Source organism: Amblyomma americanum, chromosome 10, assembly GCF_052857255.1.
Source record: "Amblyomma americanum isolate KBUSLIRL-KWMA chromosome 10, ASM5285725v1, whole genome shotgun sequence".
Taxonomy (NCBI): Eukaryota; Metazoa; Arthropoda; class Arachnida; order Ixodida; family Ixodidae; genus Amblyomma; species Amblyomma americanum.
Window position 1 is genome coordinate 57,397,163 of NC_135506.1, and position 19,824 is coordinate 57,416,986.

General features: G+C 46.7%; 1 protein-coding gene across 2 annotated transcripts in view; it reads left to right on the top strand.

Moving 5' to 3' along the window:
* Positions 1-19,824, top strand: part of LOC144107806 (nose resistant to fluoxetine protein 6-like) — a 69,611-nt gene that overhangs the window by 12,957 nt on the left and 36,830 nt on the right. Inside the window, exons 1-2 of one of the 2 annotated variants that reach the window (XM_077640999.1) lie at positions 5,919-6,525; positions 18,127-18,338. In XM_077640999.1, coding sequence (XP_077497125.1) covers positions 6,150-6,525; positions 18,127-18,338 — 588 coding nt within the window. In that variant the 5' untranslated portion in view covers positions 5,919-6,149. Of the gene's footprint in view, positions 1-5,918; positions 6,526-18,126; positions 18,339-19,824 lie in introns of those variants that run through there. The other variant, XM_077641000.1, reaches the window with a different exon arrangement.

A 19,824-nucleotide genomic window follows, 5' to 3' on the forward strand; every position in this document is an offset into this window, starting at 1 on the left:
AATTAGAGGTGTTCGCTAGGGCACTAGTAAGCATCTGCAATGCCTCATGTCGGAAAGTTTTAGAAGATATTTCTGGAACTTCAACAGAGGGCAATGATTTCAGTTTTCTCCAGACAATGGACTTGTCGCATTGTAGTGCCGTTCCAGAAAATATTAGGCAAGTATGAATTCTTGTTACAGTTGTGGTAGATTTATTACTATTTCTATATTTCTTAAGGACAGAAAAAACATTGGGTCCTTTAGTTCTTACGAATGCAGCATATAAAGCATTCGTTTACCATATCGCGCGTAACCGTTCAAATGTAAACCAAGACATGAGAATTGGGTGGTATTTTCAGACGGCAGAGTGGAAAGTGTGCATTGCGAACAAATTTGAAAACGCTCACGAAATAATAGTATGTAACATGGCTAGTGTTCGATTCATAAAAGACATTCATGTTTTTTTGATTACACGCATGACGGAAGCATTCAAGGCGATGATCGGAGTCGTGCCCTGAATAAATTTTTTCGCTTTCGTTATTTTTGTTAAGAATTGTTGAGTGTTTTGCGGTAACACAACTTTTCCTAAATGGTCACTGTTAGCGGTATAGACTGTGTTTGCGATTGCTCTCTCAGCATTTATTTTCTTAATCAACGCAACTTCTAGAAAAGTGCTCTTTAAGGCTGTCCGAGTGTTTAGATTTAACACTTCTCAAACACTGCGACTAGATTAAAAGCTGAAGTTCTTTCTTGAAATGTATAAGCGGGAGAACGTTGTTATTAAGATCTCCGTCCAAACAGCTCTCCCGACTGTCAGCTGAGCTGGGCTTAAGAAGTTTATTAAAGGCCAACTGCAGCGAATTTCCCGTGCTGACAGATCTCAATTAAATTTATATTGCAAGCTCCTCTCGAAGTATACATTGTACGTGCCAAACAATGCGCCTGAGAAGAATTTAGTTTTTCCGCAAAATAATTTAAGCATGGCCTCCCATCCTCCTGATTCGCGCTGTCAAAGGGGAGATTTTTGCGTCCAGACGTGTGCGTGATGACGTTACGCTTGTTACGTCACGCCTGCTACAGAGCAGATGGACGGCGGCCCTTCTAGCCGCGCACAGAATAGGCTTCGTGGGTTCGTCTTTAGTCTCCGCTCGCAGTTCTTGCACCCTTAAAGGGTCACAGAAAAGGGTGTTTGAGCCTGGCTTTAAAATGCTTGCACTATGTAGAGTACAGCCCACCGAGCGTCCATGCCGCGTACGAGACCTCAGAACCGCGCGGGAAATTTACAATACATTTTTAAAAATTCCCTTTTTCGCACCTCGCGGCGACGCGCGGTGGCAGGCTTTCGCGCGAAAACCTGGCAGACAACGTCACGTCTTGCTAATGACGCCAGCAACCGGGCGTAATCATTGGTTCACAGCGCCAAACTCTTTCAGACGTCACGCGCTACCGCGGCCGTGGCCACTCCGCGAGCGCCGCAGCCGGCGGAGGGGGGAGAGGGGCCGGTTGAGTGGGGCTGCCGGAGGAGCGCCGCCATTTTGGCGTGCGAGAGGAGAGAGAAAGGCGCGAAGACGCGGAAGTTCAAATTTTGTCTGCATATAACTCAGCTTCCACAAAACGGTTTAAATAATTCTTGCTGGGGGATAATTACGAACAGTCGTCTTCTAACATCCCAGACATATCGCACCTTTATTGAGACCCCCTTTCTGGGTCGCTTCATGCGATTGCGGTTACGGGTGTTGCGGGCCGCACGATTCACTCGGAGAAGACCATGGGAGCGTCTTACTAAGTATTTCCGGGGCGCTTTGCGAATGCGTGTATGCTGCCTCCGAGAGTCCGTTTGCTCGGAAGATGTCACACTAGAGTGTCAAGAAGAAAACTCATTTCTGAGGGAGTAGTTCGGCTTCGCGAAACTCAACATACGTTACCAACAATATTAAATCACTATTCGAATGCTTCACAAATAGACATTGAAAAACTATCCCTTAAACGTATTACCGAGCTGTTCATTAAAATTTTGTATACTGCTACCACTACATATTGCACTAATGTAATATGCCTTGTTTGTTGTTTGCTTTTTGCTGTTTTTGTTTTGTTTTTCAGTTCCAGTATTTTCTGATGTATGCTTCTCTTTATTTCTCTCTCTCTTTCTGCTGTGTATTTTTTCACATAAGAGCATTGTTCGTCGCTGCTAATGGGTGATGGGTGACTGGAGCTTAGTCAAGCCGCAACAATGCGGCTTTTTCTTCAGTCACCTTTTTTTGGCTGTATTTTTCCATGCGAAAAATATATTGATTGATTGTTTGATTGATTGATTGATTAAATAGCTGTAATAGAAGACACTGGTCAGGCTTTCCATTTCTCGAGGGGCCGCTATGAAGATGAAGAGGGAGGGTTGTGAAGAAGCGCGGCGATAGGTTTTATGTAGTTGTTCCTCAGGAGGTAAAAAACTGCAAGTAGCGAACAACAGCAAAAATAGTTGCGGCTATGGTACAAAAAATTGACTCGCGCTGAGGCCGTTGCGTATCTGCGTACCCCGTGCATGGCCGGGACGCCTCAGGCAACATGCAAATAAAATAATATTGCAGCTTTTTTATTAATTTTGATCATTATTAATTAACTATCCACTACGAAAAACGTTCCGTCGATAGCATATTCGCTGCGATGTTGTGAACTATGTCTCTTGCGCCAATGTCTCGACATGTAAGAACAACGCAAAAAAACTAAAATGCTGTGATGGCTTTCAAGAGCTCGTAGCACTGATGTGTTAGCTGCGCGCGGTCAATCTTCGTCACGTTGCCTTGCGCTCCACAACACTCGCTTCATTTTCCGTTTGTAAATCGTGAATGCCTAAAATTCGTACCCAAGCAGCACATATTATCGGCCCAGCATTGGAAATATATTGGCAAATGCCGTTCCTACAGGAGACCGGAGTGAGACCATTCATTGGCAGTATTGGACTGATTACCTGTGCTGCTTGGGCAGTAACATCGATGCGGTATGTGTCGTGCTTCGTGAAAATCACGCTGATGACGCTTTTCTTCTGGTGGCAGGTCATCGGCAAGATGCGAGTCAATAATACTGAAGCAGTGAGTCAATTATACTGAATACGCTTCCGTCGCTCTTTCGCAGAACATGCAGAAAGAACCGCGGATTGAGCTCGGTCTCTGCACGTGATGCAGCGTCGCCTATTAATTAGCTTTTAGCGCAGGGACGTCACCACTTACGTCACGCGGAGCAGCCAATGACTGCGCACAGAAGTTACGGTTTCGGTTCATACATCTGTGCTTCTTTAAAATAAATGATTGAGTATTTTAAGGAATAAAGTCGCGTACCCTGGTGAGAAAGCCATCTGGAACATAAATAAACATTTAACTTGATAAGGCTAAAATATCGCCGCAGTTACCCTCATTGAAAGACAAAACCTTATTAAAGTGTAAGGAAAGAAGCCAGTACAAAACCATAAAACCATTTTAGTTTTTGAGAGATGACACTTCTTACTCAAAACTACCTCAAGTTTTGTAAAAATCAACAAATGGAGGACCATAAAATTTGCTATCGTACAACTGATTTCACCACCACTTTTATCCTTACGATAACGGGAAAAGCAGTGATAGCCTGGTAGGCTGAACAGATATTATAGTTCTGGATACCGGGTGTTGGTCACCATTTTTATAGTGAATGATATAGAAATGTCTGTAACGAGAATGACAGTTCAAGCTCTTTAGTTACGTCTGAACCAAAGTTTTGAAGGAAAAACAACAGTGCTGATCTTTTGCTTTCAGCAAGGAATTTGTTTACAGAAGAATGAAGGCCTTCATTGTAAAAAAAGTCAGAAAATTGCCCAAAAATGTAAGCAAACAATTTTAGATTTATAGAGATGTCTAACTTGGAATGAAATTATTTGGTAATTGAAAAAGACCATTGCAGCTACAAAAAACAGCGCAGCGTCTGCCATCTCAGTTTGGCATCAGTTGCAGATGTTTGCTGCACAATACAATATTCCGGATGTTTTGCAGATATTGGGATGTTTTCATTTCTACTGCGCTAATGTTTACAGACGAATAAACACCTTTATTGTGAAAAAAAATGTCAGCAAATAACCCGACAATGCACTCAAACAATATTGGATTAATAGCATGCCTTACTTGGAATGAAACTTTTCGGTAAATGACGAAGACCACGGCCGCTACAAAAATAACGCAGCGTCTGCCACCTCATTTCGACATCAGAGCATTGAACACAACATGCTTCTCATGCGTATATCCATGCATGCTTGTATTCGTGTTCTTTCCACTCAGCCTTTCCCATACCGAACAACCGTTTCACTGAAGGGCAATGATGTTGTTTCACGGAAATCGTTACTTTGGCTCCACATCTATATCCTATGTCGTTGACTTCTCCTTTATCGCAGTCTGCAGCGTGAGTGAATTTTGCGCTGTAAATCAAACGCGCGACTGAACGTTCTGGTAGCAGTGCGAGAGCTGTTTCTGGACTCTTTCGCAAAAGAAGAGCACTCAGCGAAAAGCAGTAGAAGCCCGCATGACAAATAATCTTTGACATGTTTTTGCAACAATTACATTTTTTTATTTATACAACCGCGAAAATCTCGAACAACAAATTATTGTTTTATTTGGATTTGGCAGCTTGGGAACGCAGACACTCCTCATGCACATTGCCTTAGGAAGGCAAGCAGAGGAGTGTCGTTATTTGTCAGTGCGAACGAAGCTTGTTCCAGCTCTCGGCCGGAAAACTGTTTGGGAAGCTGCAGCCGATATCATGTAAGATCCAACAGAGGAATCCGAAGGGTGTTTTTCAAATACGCGCCACCGCAACGGGTACCATTAAAAAGAATGAGCTGGAGCCATGTCGCTGCGATCACATGAATAAACGATAGTAATAGCAATCACCTTTAATCGATATATAATGGGAAAAAAGAACACTGCGGTGATCACAGCGAAACAGAAACGGCGGTAGCATAGAACTATACTTGTTGATTTCATCGCAATAAGTTGTTTTTCCTTAAGGTTGATACCGGATCAGCATATAGATCCCGAGTTGACGTAGATTACTAAGTGCTCTCCTTTTCGTGACGGTGTTGGGGTGCGGATCTTCCTGGAATGTCAGGTACGGAAACGGCGTCGACCTAAAGTAGCACGGAGGACATGAGGGGATTTGCACTCACTGATGTCCAGCTCCGGAAAGCTGGGGAGTGGTCGCAGGCACGTGGCTATTGCGTCAATATGGAAAATCTTCCTGCGTCATGAAAAGCCTTTATCGGGTGCCATGACCTGCGGAAGGGAAGGGGGCCGGCGGGTGACAACAGCCCCACTGACAAAAGAAACGGGGGGCAGTTCTGGTTCCATTATTCCTCTGGCAGTTGTAGTTATCCAAAGGAGTCTATGATTACCAGTGGGCCGATGATTGCCTCGGGCTTTATGACTGCATCTCTGCTGGCCCTATATTTATAGAGAAGGGGAACCAGGTTCAAGGATGGCACGAGCCATACACTAAGTAAGAAAAACAGCAAATGCGTTATAGCGTGAGACAGACCTGTAGGGTATTCGACACGAAAAGGATTGATTGAAAACCTCTTCCCAGAGAGAAGTTAAACGCGTCCGTACTACTTACCAGACCTTTACTGTGTATTACTTGCGCACTGAGTAGTGTTTATAATGATAACAAAGCACGCATACTTGCAGGTATTCAGCTTATAAACTGTTTTTTTCCATAGGCGGATGTGGAGGCTCAGAGCACTGATTATGGAAAAAGAGGGTGCTCACTTGTCCTCCGAAGACAGTGCGTGACCAGGAAAGAAAGCGGAGGTCCGAGGTAAGGGAATGACAGACAGGCGCCTCGAAGAGCGGATGTCACTCGGCTCCTCGTCGGAGACACGACACTCGAGGTGCCTTCGGGCAGTGCGTCTGCGACTCGCCGAGTACCGAATTCCGGCAGCGATCTGCTTCCTCGTTGATTCAGTGGTTCGTGTGGAGTCGACGCGAGTGTGCGTTTGAAAGCGCAGCGACCGGACACCCTTGCATACCAGAGAGGAATTCCTTGCTCCCTCATTAACTTACCAGATAATCGTGCGTAGCTGACAAGAGATTATTGTGTTTGTTGTTTTCAATTCTGCCAGCTTGTCTTACCTTTCTCGTTGAAAGCCGCTTTCCGTAATGCGTTCACTGCTCGCGTCGCGAAGATGTTGCCTCAGCTTCCACTCAAAAACGGAGTTCGTGATAGTGGCAGTGCACCTCATGTTCCTGGTCATCTTCGGGCAGCAGTGTACAGCGGAGAACGTTACAACGACCGGCTTCGAAAACGAGGGATCTTCGGAATTAGCGCGGGCTGTGAGGGCAGCAGCCTCGGCGGAGGAATGGGACAGCGCGGGATACGCGCAAGCTCTGCGGGAGGTCGCGGCCTGCGGCATGGCCAGCATACCGAAGTCGATACGGAAGAAGCTGCTTGGTGCGGAGATACGCCTCGAGTGCAGCGTCGCACTTCTTCAGACCATGCGCGCTTTGCAGAACTTCGAGCTGTGGCCGCTGAGGCGTGAGTGGAGAAATCATTTGTTGCCTTGTCTTTCTCTTTGTGAACGTGTAGGTGCCGGCCAGAAGAGGTTGAAAAGGGGGGCGAAAATTTCCTGAATATATCGCGCATTATTAATGCGTGAGCATTATAGAGTGGTCAGGGCAAGCGGCAATGACGACCGCTTCTATCTATACGAAATATCTTAGTAGACTACGTATACGAACTTAATGTACCACCTCGGATATAACAAACCTTAGTATGCCGCCTGGGATATAACGAACTCTAGTTCGTTATATCCCAGTGTGCTCACCTAGGATATACCGAAATTTCTTGGGTTGCCTTCGATATAACGAACCTAATTATGCTCCTTCGGAAATGAACTTTGTTATCTGTCCTCGGATAATAATAATAATAATTGGTTTTTGGGGAAAGGAAATGGCGCAGTATCTGTCTCATATATCTTTAGACACCTGAACCGCGCCGTAAGGAAAGGGATAAAGGCGGGAGTGAAAGAAGAAAGGAAGAATAGGTGCCGTAGCGGAGGGCTCCGGAATAATTTCGACCACCTGGGGGGGAGTTAGTATTTTGACCTCGGATATAATGAACTTAAGTGTAACACCTCGGATATAAGAACATTTAGTGTGTCAGCTTCGGATATAATGATTGTTTGGCTGCTAACGCATTCAAACAATCCGCCGAGCATAGCCTAAGAGTGCGAAAGCACTAGTTCACTAGCAATCTTGAAAAAGCCGATGTTTGTCTGAAGCATTTCAGATACTCTGCAGAAATGAAATAAATATTGCCACGACTGGGTTTCGAACCCGCGGCCGCGCGAACAGCTCAACTTCGCTGGCCACTGCACGGCAGCACTACACTCTCACCGCAGCCGATCACGCCTAGTGTTAAACTGCCACTCTCCCGCTGTGCATTGCACCTCGTCCTCTTTATCAACTTCCACCTGTGCGCAAAAATCACGTAAGGAAAGCAAACGCGCATAACTGCTCCCTGTGTCAGTGGACACCTGAAACGCGCTTTGAGCTACAAAGCGGCAGTGAAACAGAGATGTGCACTGCTTGCGTACGCTTTGTCAATGCGTTGGCAGAAACGCGCACGGGAGCAATAGGCAGCGGGTGTTCGCTGGGCTCATTGTCGTTGGCGTAGAGAACGTTGTAGGCTCCGTTGGTTTTGATGAAAGGAAAGGTGCATAACCGGCTCCCTGGGTCAGCGGACACCTCAACTGCGCTTTCATATACGTGGAGGTGGTATCAACCTGCAAAAAACTGCTTTCGCACCCCGTGTGCTGTGCGATGTCGGCGCATTGCACCTCTTTCTTCCTTTCTTCTTTCACTTCCTCCTTTAGCCTTTCCTTATGGCACGGTACGGGTGCCCACCGAGATATATGAGACAGTTACTGCGTTATTTCTTTTTCTCAAGGCCAATTTTCAATTTTCAATGTTTCGTGATTAACAATGCTAATCCGCCAGAAATGTTTTGACGCGATAGCTGAAGGCTTTTGTTCTGCAGAAAATCCGGCGTCGTTGTGCCGTCGTTGTCGGCGTTGCGTGCAAAAAATTCCCAGAGAAGCAACCTTGGTGGGCCACCTAGGTCACGTGACCTCTTGTCCTCGCCGCAACGTGCCCACCGTATTGTGAGCAAACTCACCAGCGTAGCAGGGGGCAGTTAAATCAATGACTGGTTGAATTTAAATTAAAGTTAAATTAAGAGGATGCTCGGGATGAGCAAAGTGGTCGCACAAGCACCACAGGTGGCAGCACCTGGCATGGCATTGCAGTTACTCATCGCTTAACCGCTGCGCCAGGAGTGGTATGAGGCCTGCCTGGGATGTATGAATGTAAAGTAGAGAATGACCAATACCGCATATATCGACATTAAGCCTCTAACGCTATCGCGTCATACCCTTAAAGCGTATTTTGAGTGTCCGATCCTATTATATAATGATTACCTCACACTCTCCTGATGGTCTCCAAATCCCCAATACCAGGAAAAGAACGCTGAGGGTCCATTGCTTTTAGTTCTAATACGGCCTGTTTGGGGGCATCGCAGCTCCACTCTTTGAAATGGTAAACATCGCATTGCATTTTAAAGTAACACAAGCAGAATCACACCGGCGGAAGCCAGCTCAAAAGTTAACACTCTTTAGATTCGTAGATGCAGTTTTAAGCTCCCTGCGAGGAACTGGCGCTCCTGGTGACGCGGGTTCAATTTGTTCTTATTTTTTCTCCCATATTACTTTTTTCACAAGCTATACTCCGTTCCATACATCAGGTCCAATGCTGTGAAAGGTACGGAGGCAGTCCGCACGCAAAAATAAAGGGAGCCGTGTCACTCCGCGCTTGTTCTGTGGCGGAGTGAACTAAGCCACGAGAAAGCGACAGCGTGTCGTCAGCAATAAGAGTGCATTCAATCAAGCTCATGACAAATGTGTCATGTAGTAAGCCTGCAGGCAGAACATTTTGCTATGTTTCGCTCACTGCAATGAACGCACTCTTTTTTAGTCTCGGATGCAGGGAACGCAAACAAGAGCGCTAGCTTTGACAGCGTTGCACCTCATGGATGAAACACAGTACAGGCATCATTAGTACGTATACGCTCGTTATATTGAACATAACACTCGCGTACGAGGTAAACTCTCGAGCTTTATATTCATTGCTGGGTCTTAGCTGAAACAAAACTTCATCAGGCTTTATTTTGAATATCTTCTTAGCATGAGTGAGCTTTACAAAATATCCTGAAAAACTTCTAGTGGGCTCGACAGCACGACTGGTAGGTAAAAAGTTTGAATTATTGCGAATGCAACAAGTATCTTTCTGCTATATTAACGCTGCCAGTTTCGTCGCACTGTCGGCACTGATATTTGTTTACCGCTTTCCAGGTGATGTGTTGAAGTTTTTTCGCATGTATAATGCCCGCCTAAAAAGATACAAAATTATAGTGCCACAGGTGCTCCCAAAATAAATGAATAACTTCGAAATGTTACATAGAGCCATACTAATCTCCCTCCCTCCCACCGGTCGCTAATGTCAGAGTATATATGAGATAAAATATTCCCAAGCGGGTTTTTTAACTGCACCTTCCAATACTACTCAATAAAGTTGTAATATATCTGGGATGTTAAAGGACACCGCTTTACGCATATCCTCGAGTAAGAATTTACTTATTCCGTTTCTTGCAGTCCAAATTTGAATTTCATCGTCTTCGCACGTTTTTCGTTCTGCTGGTCACTTTTTCACGCTCAGTGGTCAGCGGTCCTCTGCCGTCCGTCGGCTCTGCCTGAGGGTCGCACGGGTGCAGCTTCGCCTCCTCGGAACCCCCTAAACGACGGCCACAATGGGGCTCTCACTAATGACTCCCACACGGCTGCAGGCACCAAAATCCGTTCACATAGCTTCTAGGGGGTGACCGCGCTCATTTCATTTACGCTTCCACTATCCATTGCCTTGTGACTGTAGGTCCGTTCGATTCACCTGCACTTCGTGAACTGGTTCTCGGGGTGCTGCACTTCGCCATTCGTTTCAGCGGTGCAAGGTGGCGCCGTCTGCACGACGCCATTCGTTTCAAAAAAGTGCAGACGTTGTGCAGGTCTAGTTAAGGATAGTGCAGGAAAACTGTGCACCTCTTCAATAGTCGGTGCCGAAATGGTGCAGCTGTAGCCGCCATGGAAGCAGACGACGGTTTGCGCGCCGAAGACTTGCGCTTTGCGATAAACGGCTGATATACTCAAATTATTCCACTCATCGATGATAACAGTGCCTCACACGGGCCCGCCGATTCTCATGGAACGTGAGTGGCCACCCGAGAAGGTGGGGACGGCGGCCCTCGCCGGCACCTTGCATCTCTCGACCATCGTGCTTTCGACAAACCCGTAGCCGGCGTCTTTCCTTTCTACTAATAAAGTTACATTATTACTCGAAACCGGTTATGTTAACTAAAAAGTAAACACGTGCATGCAGCGCATGATGCACGTTGTTGCAACAATCGCTTAGCATGCAAGTCGGCGCGCGCACACCTCAGTCGTGTTCAGTAAAAGAACACATGTGCGTTTTGCTTAGCTGCCGCAAGGTTGCATCGAGGCTGATTCATTCATAGCAACACTTCGTTGCAATGTGCTGTTTGAAAATTCTTCACGCGGTTCGGGATGTTGGCGGCCGTTGATTTGCGCGCCACTGTGCTGGCTGCAATTTGGTGGCGACGCCAAGGCTAGCAGACAACCAGGCCTGCACTCGACCATTAGTTTTGGAAGTAGGCAGCACTTGAACTGCTGGAACTGGCGCTGCACGCTCGCGGCACCGCCACGGCACCGCGGCGGAACTTTACAGAACTGGTGCAGGGAGTGCAGGCGAATTGAACGGACCTTGTCTGTTGTTCCTTGCTTCCGTAATAGCAGGCTCTCAACTTCCACTTGGTGTACGAGGCTCTGCACGACGATGTTCGATTCGAAGCCCCTGGATGTGTTCAGAAGGAGATGGTTAGAGAAGCGAGGCGGACCATTTACAACGTGAGTTGGCCCATCTAAAAAAACAGCTTGTTGCACTGCGTATCCGCAAGGAACCTGACGCTTCAGCGAAGCAGAACACCAGTGAAGAATAAATGGAGAAACTTAAACGGTGCGGTCCAAAAGCCTTTTACAAAGCATTTCACCTCAGAAAATTCGAGCACCAAGCCGAAGGAAATCTGGCACCGGGCAGAAAACCGCTAGCCGCCGCGGTGGCTCAGTGGTTAGGGCGCTCGGCTACTGATCCGGAGTTCCCGGGTTCGAACCCGACCGCGGCGGCTTCTTCCTGGCCTTGTTTCTTTTCGTAGTTTGACCCGCCGCGGAAGTTCAGTGGTTAGTCCGCTGTAATTAAGCATCGTAGTCAGTAACAAAAAAATGTCAGTCGATTTGGCTATTAGGCCAATTGCGGATATGTGCGCTAGCACTACGTCAATTCTCTAGGGCGGTGGTTTAGGGGCGGCGCCAGGTAATTATTGCCCACGTTCTCGCTTAGTTACAACTGGCTACACTTTGGCAAGTAAGCAACCCGATGGGCAGGTGAGCAGTGGCGCAGTGGCACAAGCCAGGCGCTATGGCAGGTGTTGCCATCAGTAGCACTTGGGTTGCTTGGGTTGGGTTATGACCTAGGTAACTATTCCCGAGCAGCCTGTCACGATTTAATGGGCTGCCGCCTGACACGATAGGCAGTTTGCCAACCCCCTGGTGGGCAGATGAGAAGCCTGTTAGACAGACAGACAGACAGACAGACAGACAGACAGACAGACAGACAGACAGACAGACAGACAGACAGACAGACAGACAGACAGACAGACAGACAGACAGACAGACAGACAGACAGACAGACAGACAGACAGACAGACAGACGGACGGACGGACGGACGGACGGACAGACCAACATACAGACAGACAGACAACGGCTAATTGCGGGGAAGGTTCCCACTAGTGATAGAGCGCTAAAAAAACTTGGTTAAGCATGCAATTGAATTCTTCACTCAAAATATTGCATGGGTGCATCCAACCGTTGACCTACAGCGAAAGACCAACTTCGGAGAATAGAAACTTTGGTTTTAGAAAACATTAGGAAAGAAATCCAGAGAAACACTGAAAAAGGAAAGAAGACGCATCAATATGAAATATTTGCAGATTTCCCGAAAGCCAGTGAAGACCACTGCTCGAAACGCTCCCATTGCCGTACACAGAGTGTGTTATGACGTGAAAGCTAGGTACCACAAATATAAAAGAAGAATAACGGAGCACGCTTTCGAAAGCAAGAAGATGTCAAAACATAAAAATGGCTCACTTTTGGTTCGTGTGCGTCGTGTTATAGCATTTATTACGTAAATTCTGATAGAAACATCTGACGGCTAGATTGGAGTTGTGTGAAGGAGCCGCTATGTCTTCGGAAATAGTATTCGAGCCTAAATCACACGTCGCGTATGAAATCGCACATGAACCCTTAACTGAGCCTATATATGTGAGATTCATTGGCTGCGGAGAAGCATTACATTCTGTGTAAAGAGCGTTGCTTATATCGGCATTGCGCAACCAAGTCTTGAAGGACGGAAGCGAAAACTTACAGCGTATCTACCCGCCGCGGTGGCTCAGTGGTTAGGGCGCTCGGCTACGGATCCGGAGTTCCCGGGCTCGAACCCGACCGCGGCGGCTGCGTTTTTATGGAGGCAAAACGCTAAGGCGCCCGTGTGCTGTGCGATGTCAGTGCCCGTTGAAGATCCCCAGGTGGTCGAAATTATTCCGGAGCCTTCGACTACGGCACCTCTTTCTTCCTTTCTTCTTCCACTCCCTCCTTTATTACTTCCCTCACGGCGCGGTTCAGGTGTCCGCCGGTATGCGAGACAGATACTGTGTCATTTCCTTCCCCCAAAACCAATTATTATTATTATTACAACGCATATACATGTTTTGCGCGGCAATCCTGATAGCACCGGAAGGATGCAGCAAAATGTCTAAGTAAAATGGTAGATAAGCAGCGCAACATATCTCTCGATGATTGTCCTCTGGATGGCTGCAAGAAGCACTTAAAATTCTAAGTGGAAGACAGGCACGCTATGCAGGGCGGCTCGAGTTTGGCGGTGCTTGAAAGCTCCCCGAGCTCTGGCGACGCCGTCAGGTGTATGAACTGAGTGCGAGAAAAAATTCATCCCTCGCCATGGCTTGTTTCATTGGCTTATATAGAGTCACTGTTAGTTTATAATCACTTGAGCGTCACCTCGAGAGCTTCACAGGCGGTCGAAAAAGTACGACTCGCGTAGTAAAACGTTAGCGTTTTATTTATTTAATTTGTTCGTCGTTCCAAGGAGTGCACCCTCTCGGAAATCAAGGTATAGAAACAATATTTGCAGTGCATTATTTTTGAGCGCTTTAAAATAGAGTACTTTATGAGCAGTTCATACTGGGCGAGATGCGCCCTGAATGCGCTTTAGAATAATTTATTTTTCATTACATTTTCCACTACGGTACCTCTTTCTTAGTTCTCATCTTAGTCCCTCCTTAATTTATCCCTTCCCTTACGGCCCGGTTCAGGTGTTCGCCGGTAGGCGAGGCAGATATTGCGCCATTCCCTTTCCCCAAAAACCAATTTTCAATTTTTCCATCGTAACCAGAGGTAACGCTTCAGTCGCGTCATCAATTAGGGTGGCTTTGACGCCACACAGCAATTCCTACGGGACAGAGCTACCTCTTGTCAGGGAACGCTACAGTCACGTCATCAATTACGGTGGTTATGACCTCACGCAGCAATTCCTGCAGGGCAGAGCTACCTCTTGTCAGAAAACGTCAAAGTGGCGTCATCAATTGGGGTGGCTTTGACGTCAAGCAACAATTCCTGCGGGGCAGAGCTACCTCTTGTCAGAAAACGCTACAGTCGCGTCATCAATTAGGGTGGCTTTTACGCCACATAGCAATTCCTGCGAGACAGAGCTACCTCTTGTCAGGGAACGCTACAGTCAAATTATAAATTAGGGTGGCTTTCACGTTACGCAGCAATTCCTGCATGGCAGAGCTACCTCTTTTAAGAAAACGCTACAGTCGCGTCATCAATTAGGGTGGCTTTGACGCCACACAGCAATTCCTACGGGACAGAGCTACCTCTTGTCAGGGAATGCTACAGTCGCGTCATCAGTCACGCAGCGACTCCTGAGGGGCAGAGCTACCTCTTGTCAGGGAACGCTACAGTCGCGTCATCAATTAGGGTGGCATTGATGTCAGGCAGCAATTCCTCCGGGGAAGAGTTACCTCTTGTCACGGGACCTGGCGGACGGCTTGCGTGACCTGAATGTAGCGGTGGTTGAGCAGGTTAGCTTTGCGCAATTGTATCTAAACAAAGGCGAAGCAGCGTCTACGGCGGATGCGGCGGAGAAGCGGCGCGGCGAAAAATTGCCTGCATTTGTGCACCGCGTTGCAGCTTCGGTCGTTTTATCAAAATCGACGCTCAAGCTTGCTGTTTTATCAACTACGGAAACTTCTGCACCTTGCATGGGTGCAAAAGAAATATATCGACGTAAATTCGGCGATCCAGCTTTGTGAATGCACGTATGTGTTGAGTTCACCAGTTAAGTTCCAAACGTCACTGTACGGCACTTAGCCTGTGATCATCTCGCTTACTGTCTTTCGCCGCTTCATTGAACTTCTGGTGAAAGATATGGATCTTTAGTATCTGGCATTTAAATATTTTTTTTGACTACGTAAAGAGAAGTACGGTTACTGAAGAATTACGGCATGACTAGAACGATTTTCTCGATGTGAGATTTGCGGTATTTACGCCGACGGACAAGCACGCTTCTGAACATTTTAACAGATTATGACATTAAAGCTGACTTACGTTTCAACAGTAGTGCGCGCTGCCAATGAAACAATGGGTCCAGTACTTGTCTGCTATGATAGAACTGAAAATGTTCACCAGGAATTTCGGGGTTAGTTGGTTTGGCGCGCTTTCATTCACTATCACCGTCCATCTGCACGGATAATAATCAGCTCTGGTCCTGCAGAAAGTCGTGCGGGTCACCATACGTAAAAAAGCAAAAAAGAAAGCTGAGGGCGCAACCGCCGCGGTGGCTCAGTGGTTAAGGCGCTTGGCTACTGATCCAGAGTACCCGGGTTAGAAAACGACCACGGCGGCTGCGTTTTTATAGAGGCAAAACGCTAAGGCGCCCGCGTGCTGTGCGATGTCAGTGCACGTTAAAGATCCCCAGGTGGTCGAAATTATTCCGGAGCCCTCCACTACGGCACCTCTTTCTTCCTTTCCTCTTTCACTCCCTCCTTTATCTCTTCTCTTACGGTGCGGTTTACGTGTCCAACGACATATGAGACAGATACTGGGCCATTTCCTTTCCCCCAAAACTAATTGATCTTGTTATTAAAGCTGAGGGCGCTATCACTCGCGGAGGAAACGTCAAGAAAGAAAAGCGGCTGATGTGGCACGCTCTCCCAAGACACGTGTACGGCGCTCAATATTTGTGAACTGTCCTGGAACACACTACGTTTTTTAGCAGGGAGTTTCATATTTACATGCATTGTCGACGATGAGATAGTTTGTGAATTTTTCTTCCTCCTCAGGCGCAGAAACGAGCCAGGGAATAAACATACAGGCCTCGACACCAAACAGGGACACCAAACAGGGACAACCATTTTCTAGAGAAGCAAAGTATTAACCAGGTTCAGAAGCCTGAAAGTAGGCTCCGAATCTTGAGAGATGTTCGGACTAATCTGAACATTAACTGATTCTGAAAAACTTGCTCCTGGGGAGACATGATGCGAGACGCCAAGCCAGAGCATCCGCAATTGAGACGGTTTTTGGGGAAACCCTGCAGTTCTTTATGTGGATGCCGAGAGACAAAGTCATGACCAATATATAGGAAGTGTAGTTATCGACAATATTATAATCATAAACATAAGTGAAATAAAGGTTATCTGCTCCTAGAGGCCTAAGAAGCTGCTAGGATCATAGTGAGCGACTCTAAAAGAGCCGTATCAAGCTACAATATTAGCCATAAGGAACGTATTAGAACAGATCAAGGTCCGTTGGGTTTTGGCACATACCGGAAACAAAAGAAATCAAGCAGCGGACAGGGTGGCCCAAAGTATAACCAAGCCTTAAATTCACAGAGATTCTCGAAATTAGAAGACACTGCAAGCTGATACCATGAAATCACACTGCTGTACAAGGAAAACAGATGAGTCTCCCTTCTCCCGATTAAGGACATATGCAAAAATTCTGAACAAAAGCATTTTTGAACGGGAACCAGTTAACCAACACAATTTTTTATATTTTACAAGATTTCTCTATAACAATCAATATGTACACAGATCTCTCGTCAGCAGGATTGCATTTTTTGCTATTAGCGTTTTTGCTATCATCGAAAGCATTGTATTGGTTTCCTATGACAATCTTAACTACTCGATGCGAGATATGGAAACAATTTAAAAGAAAGATTTTGCCAAACATCGAAAAAACTTACTTTTGCCTTCAAAACTTCCATAACAATACCTTACAGTTTTATAATGCTCAAAATTTTGGTCCAAGAATGTTGGACATGGCTAAGTAAAACACAGGCCACTACGCTGAGGAGGCTTCAAGCTTCATCAGCCTTGAGCCCTCACAGGCTTCCACTAACAACTAGAAGGGACTTCAGTCCCCTATGTCCAAGTTGTAGTGAGGATGCTACGCAAAATCACAGTATGTGGGGAAGTCGGGCAAAGCCACCCCCCCCCCCCCCCCCTCAAAAAAAATATAAATCTCATGCATGCCCCAGACCCGGATTGCTGGGAACGCCTGGTGGAATGGGCCATATAGGTCATCTCAGAAATGGGACTACCTGGTAGGCCGATTCCGGCTGAGCAGAGAAGACATCTTTTCTGTTAAATAATTGTTTGACATTTATCTATCTAGCGGTTTTTTCGTCCATTTCAGCCCGTGCCTTCCTTTTCGTGCGCTGAGACAAATTCAAGGAGCTGTAAAATTGTTCTTCATTTTCTGCGGGTGCCGTCTCCGTGGCAGTTTCATTCGTAGTTTTGCGAGCAACGTTCAATATTGGTTAGTTTCCAAGTAATTTTCCTTACACGTTTTGTCGTCTTCTATCAGGTGCCGCCAAACCGCAATTCCTGCAAAAGCTGTTGAGGTTTCTTGTATCGCGCATAGTGTGCCATTGTAATGGCGCCATGGACAACAGGCGAGCGTTCCAGTGCGGCACTGAAACAAAATAATTATTAGGCGAACTTTTGGCAACCAGAATACAACTCTGTGGCGACGAAAGCGGCGAAGGCGCTGAATGGTACTCTAAGATCAGAATGGCCACATCTCTTAATGTGCCCAATTTCTAGACGACTTGAAAGATTTGAGATACGAGACTCTAAATACCGAGCATAATTTAGAGCACCGTTGATGATGTGGCTTCTCACGATGACAATTAGAGCGCACTGTAGTTGCAAGCTGTTGCATAGTAAATAAACGGTTAAGGTCGCACGTAGGCGGCGATACAGAAAGAACACAGAAAAACAAAAAAAATAATTTTCAGCACTAGCTTAGATCCTGCCACTATTTGTGGCTGAATTGTTTTTTGTTCGTCGCTGGAGCTGTGAGGAACAAAGCCAATATTTTCGAAGCATTGGTAACAGGTGTACGACAGGTTGTTTTGCCCTTCTATCAAGAACGCGAACTTCCGGCAACGCCTCGATAGTTTATGTCTGTATCACATGGAAAATCCTGTGTGCGGGTATTTCTTGAAAATCCTTCTTTGTCCATCATTAGGAAAAGCACAGTGCTGGAAATGCATTTTGCCACTACCATTGGTCTGTGATTTCCTCTGTCCTAAAAAAAAATCTCTTCAATACGTTGCCAGTCTACATGCGATAATTCAGTGTTCTCGGCGCTGGTAATACTATCCTACCAAGCAGAAACAAAAAGATTGTCCTTGCGACCACTTTGAGATGCGGCCGGAACGATTGAAACGAGAACCGAATGAACCGCTTTTTCTTTTCTGAACTCCACGTTAGAAATATTTCTAATGTCGGCCCTCGTGCAGATGCCAAATCTTATATGCCGGTAGCTGCTTTCATTTTTCTGTCTAATACCTTCACACCTGTTATGCTTGCAGTACTGGACGCGACGGGGAAGTACCCGACGGGGCTGCTCCAAGGGTCCCGCTCTGATCCGGGAGCCTTCGACGAGTGCATTGAGACCGTCGTCCGGGACAGCTACGGCAACGACATGTCACGTGGCCAGTACTGCAACATGGTAATCTACATCAAGAACGCTACGGCCATTGAGGGAATTATGGAGTCCGCCCTGGACATCATGCATCCCACGGTGAGACTGCACGCTGTGAGGCAACGATGATAAGCCGCGGACTTGGGTGACTGAGGCCAGTTTCGAGCCATAGAATAGAGTCATAGTTTCGAGCTGTAGAATGAAGCATTTGCTGAAGTCTTACGGAGATCCGGCTGTGCTGGAGGATGAAACCACTTGCGGAGGGGAGGTTTTGTATATTTCATACCAGCGCAAATCACGAAGAACACTCTAAACCCCATCAAAGATAGTTCCTTCCACGGAAGTTTTGGAATAGGTCAGGGCCCAGAAACAAGCGCTTGTCGGGGAAGACGCTTCCACACACCACTCTAGAAAACTTGCACCTGTAAAGGCTTCGAGAGACACTGTACTGTAGGGCTTAGGATTAACTTGGAGCCCTCGCGATTCTTTAACATGCACTGACATCCGTGCATGTTAAATCAGTGACATTCGCTCCCAGTCATTTTCACGCGTCTGTTCTTCAAGACTGCAGTCACTGCGGCGGTCATGTCATGCCCTTCGTACAGTGTTCGCTGATGCCTTATGGAGATCCGGCAGTGCTGGATTGCGCACTGACATCAGTGCATGTTAAATCAGTGACATCCGCTGCCAGTGGTTTTCGCACGTCGGTTCTTCAAGACTTCAGTCGCCGCGGTGGTCATGTCATGCCCTTTTTTTAGTCTCCTTGCTAGAACACCATTTCCTTGGCTGGCGCCCGTCCACGGACGACCGCTCTTAGTTCTCCAAATGCTCTGCCCGCCTCAGCGTGTTCTGTGACGAAGCGGTGCTTCTTTTGTTCGCTCATGGCGCGAGCTGTATTCTCTCCCAAGTTGTTGGGAAACAACGTGTACTCCCCCACACGGCGCACGGAAGTTTTCCAGCCAGTCTTGAATGAGGGTCAAGAAAACATAAAGGGGAGGCAGAGCCGGGCATGGTTTTGGTGAGAGATTTACTGGTAGTGAAAGGAGCAAGAGTCAAGGTGGAATTTCGGGAAACTCAGTGCTGCTTGCATTGATCAGCACCTTATGACAATTTGCTGAAAAGAAACCTTTACACTCATATTTGCAGCACAGTAGAATATGTTGTTGTGGCATACACTCGCATGATGGCGAGAACGTAGCTTTTTTTTTTGTTTGTTCGAGGTGATGACGACGTGAGGGCAAGTGCTCGTGGGAGCTGTCTGTCGTATTCCTGTCTGCGGTTTGTCAAACTTTGCGCTGGAGATAACTGCACATAATAATATATCCATCCTGTATACCTTCATATCCTGGGTTCAGATGTTGAAGATGTCGTAATTGTAGTCCGCGTGGAGAAAAAATTACAGTCCATGAAATGGACACCGGTCTCGCAGCTAGGAACTTTCCCGAAAACTAGAGAACCTGCGTTAATATAGTGTACTAGAAAGACCCGGTACATATTAACGCACTCCACCCCGGTTTTTCTCTTTGACCAGACTGCCGAATGGCTCCCTCACTTAAAGCCTTTTGTCACTATTAGCTGTAATGGA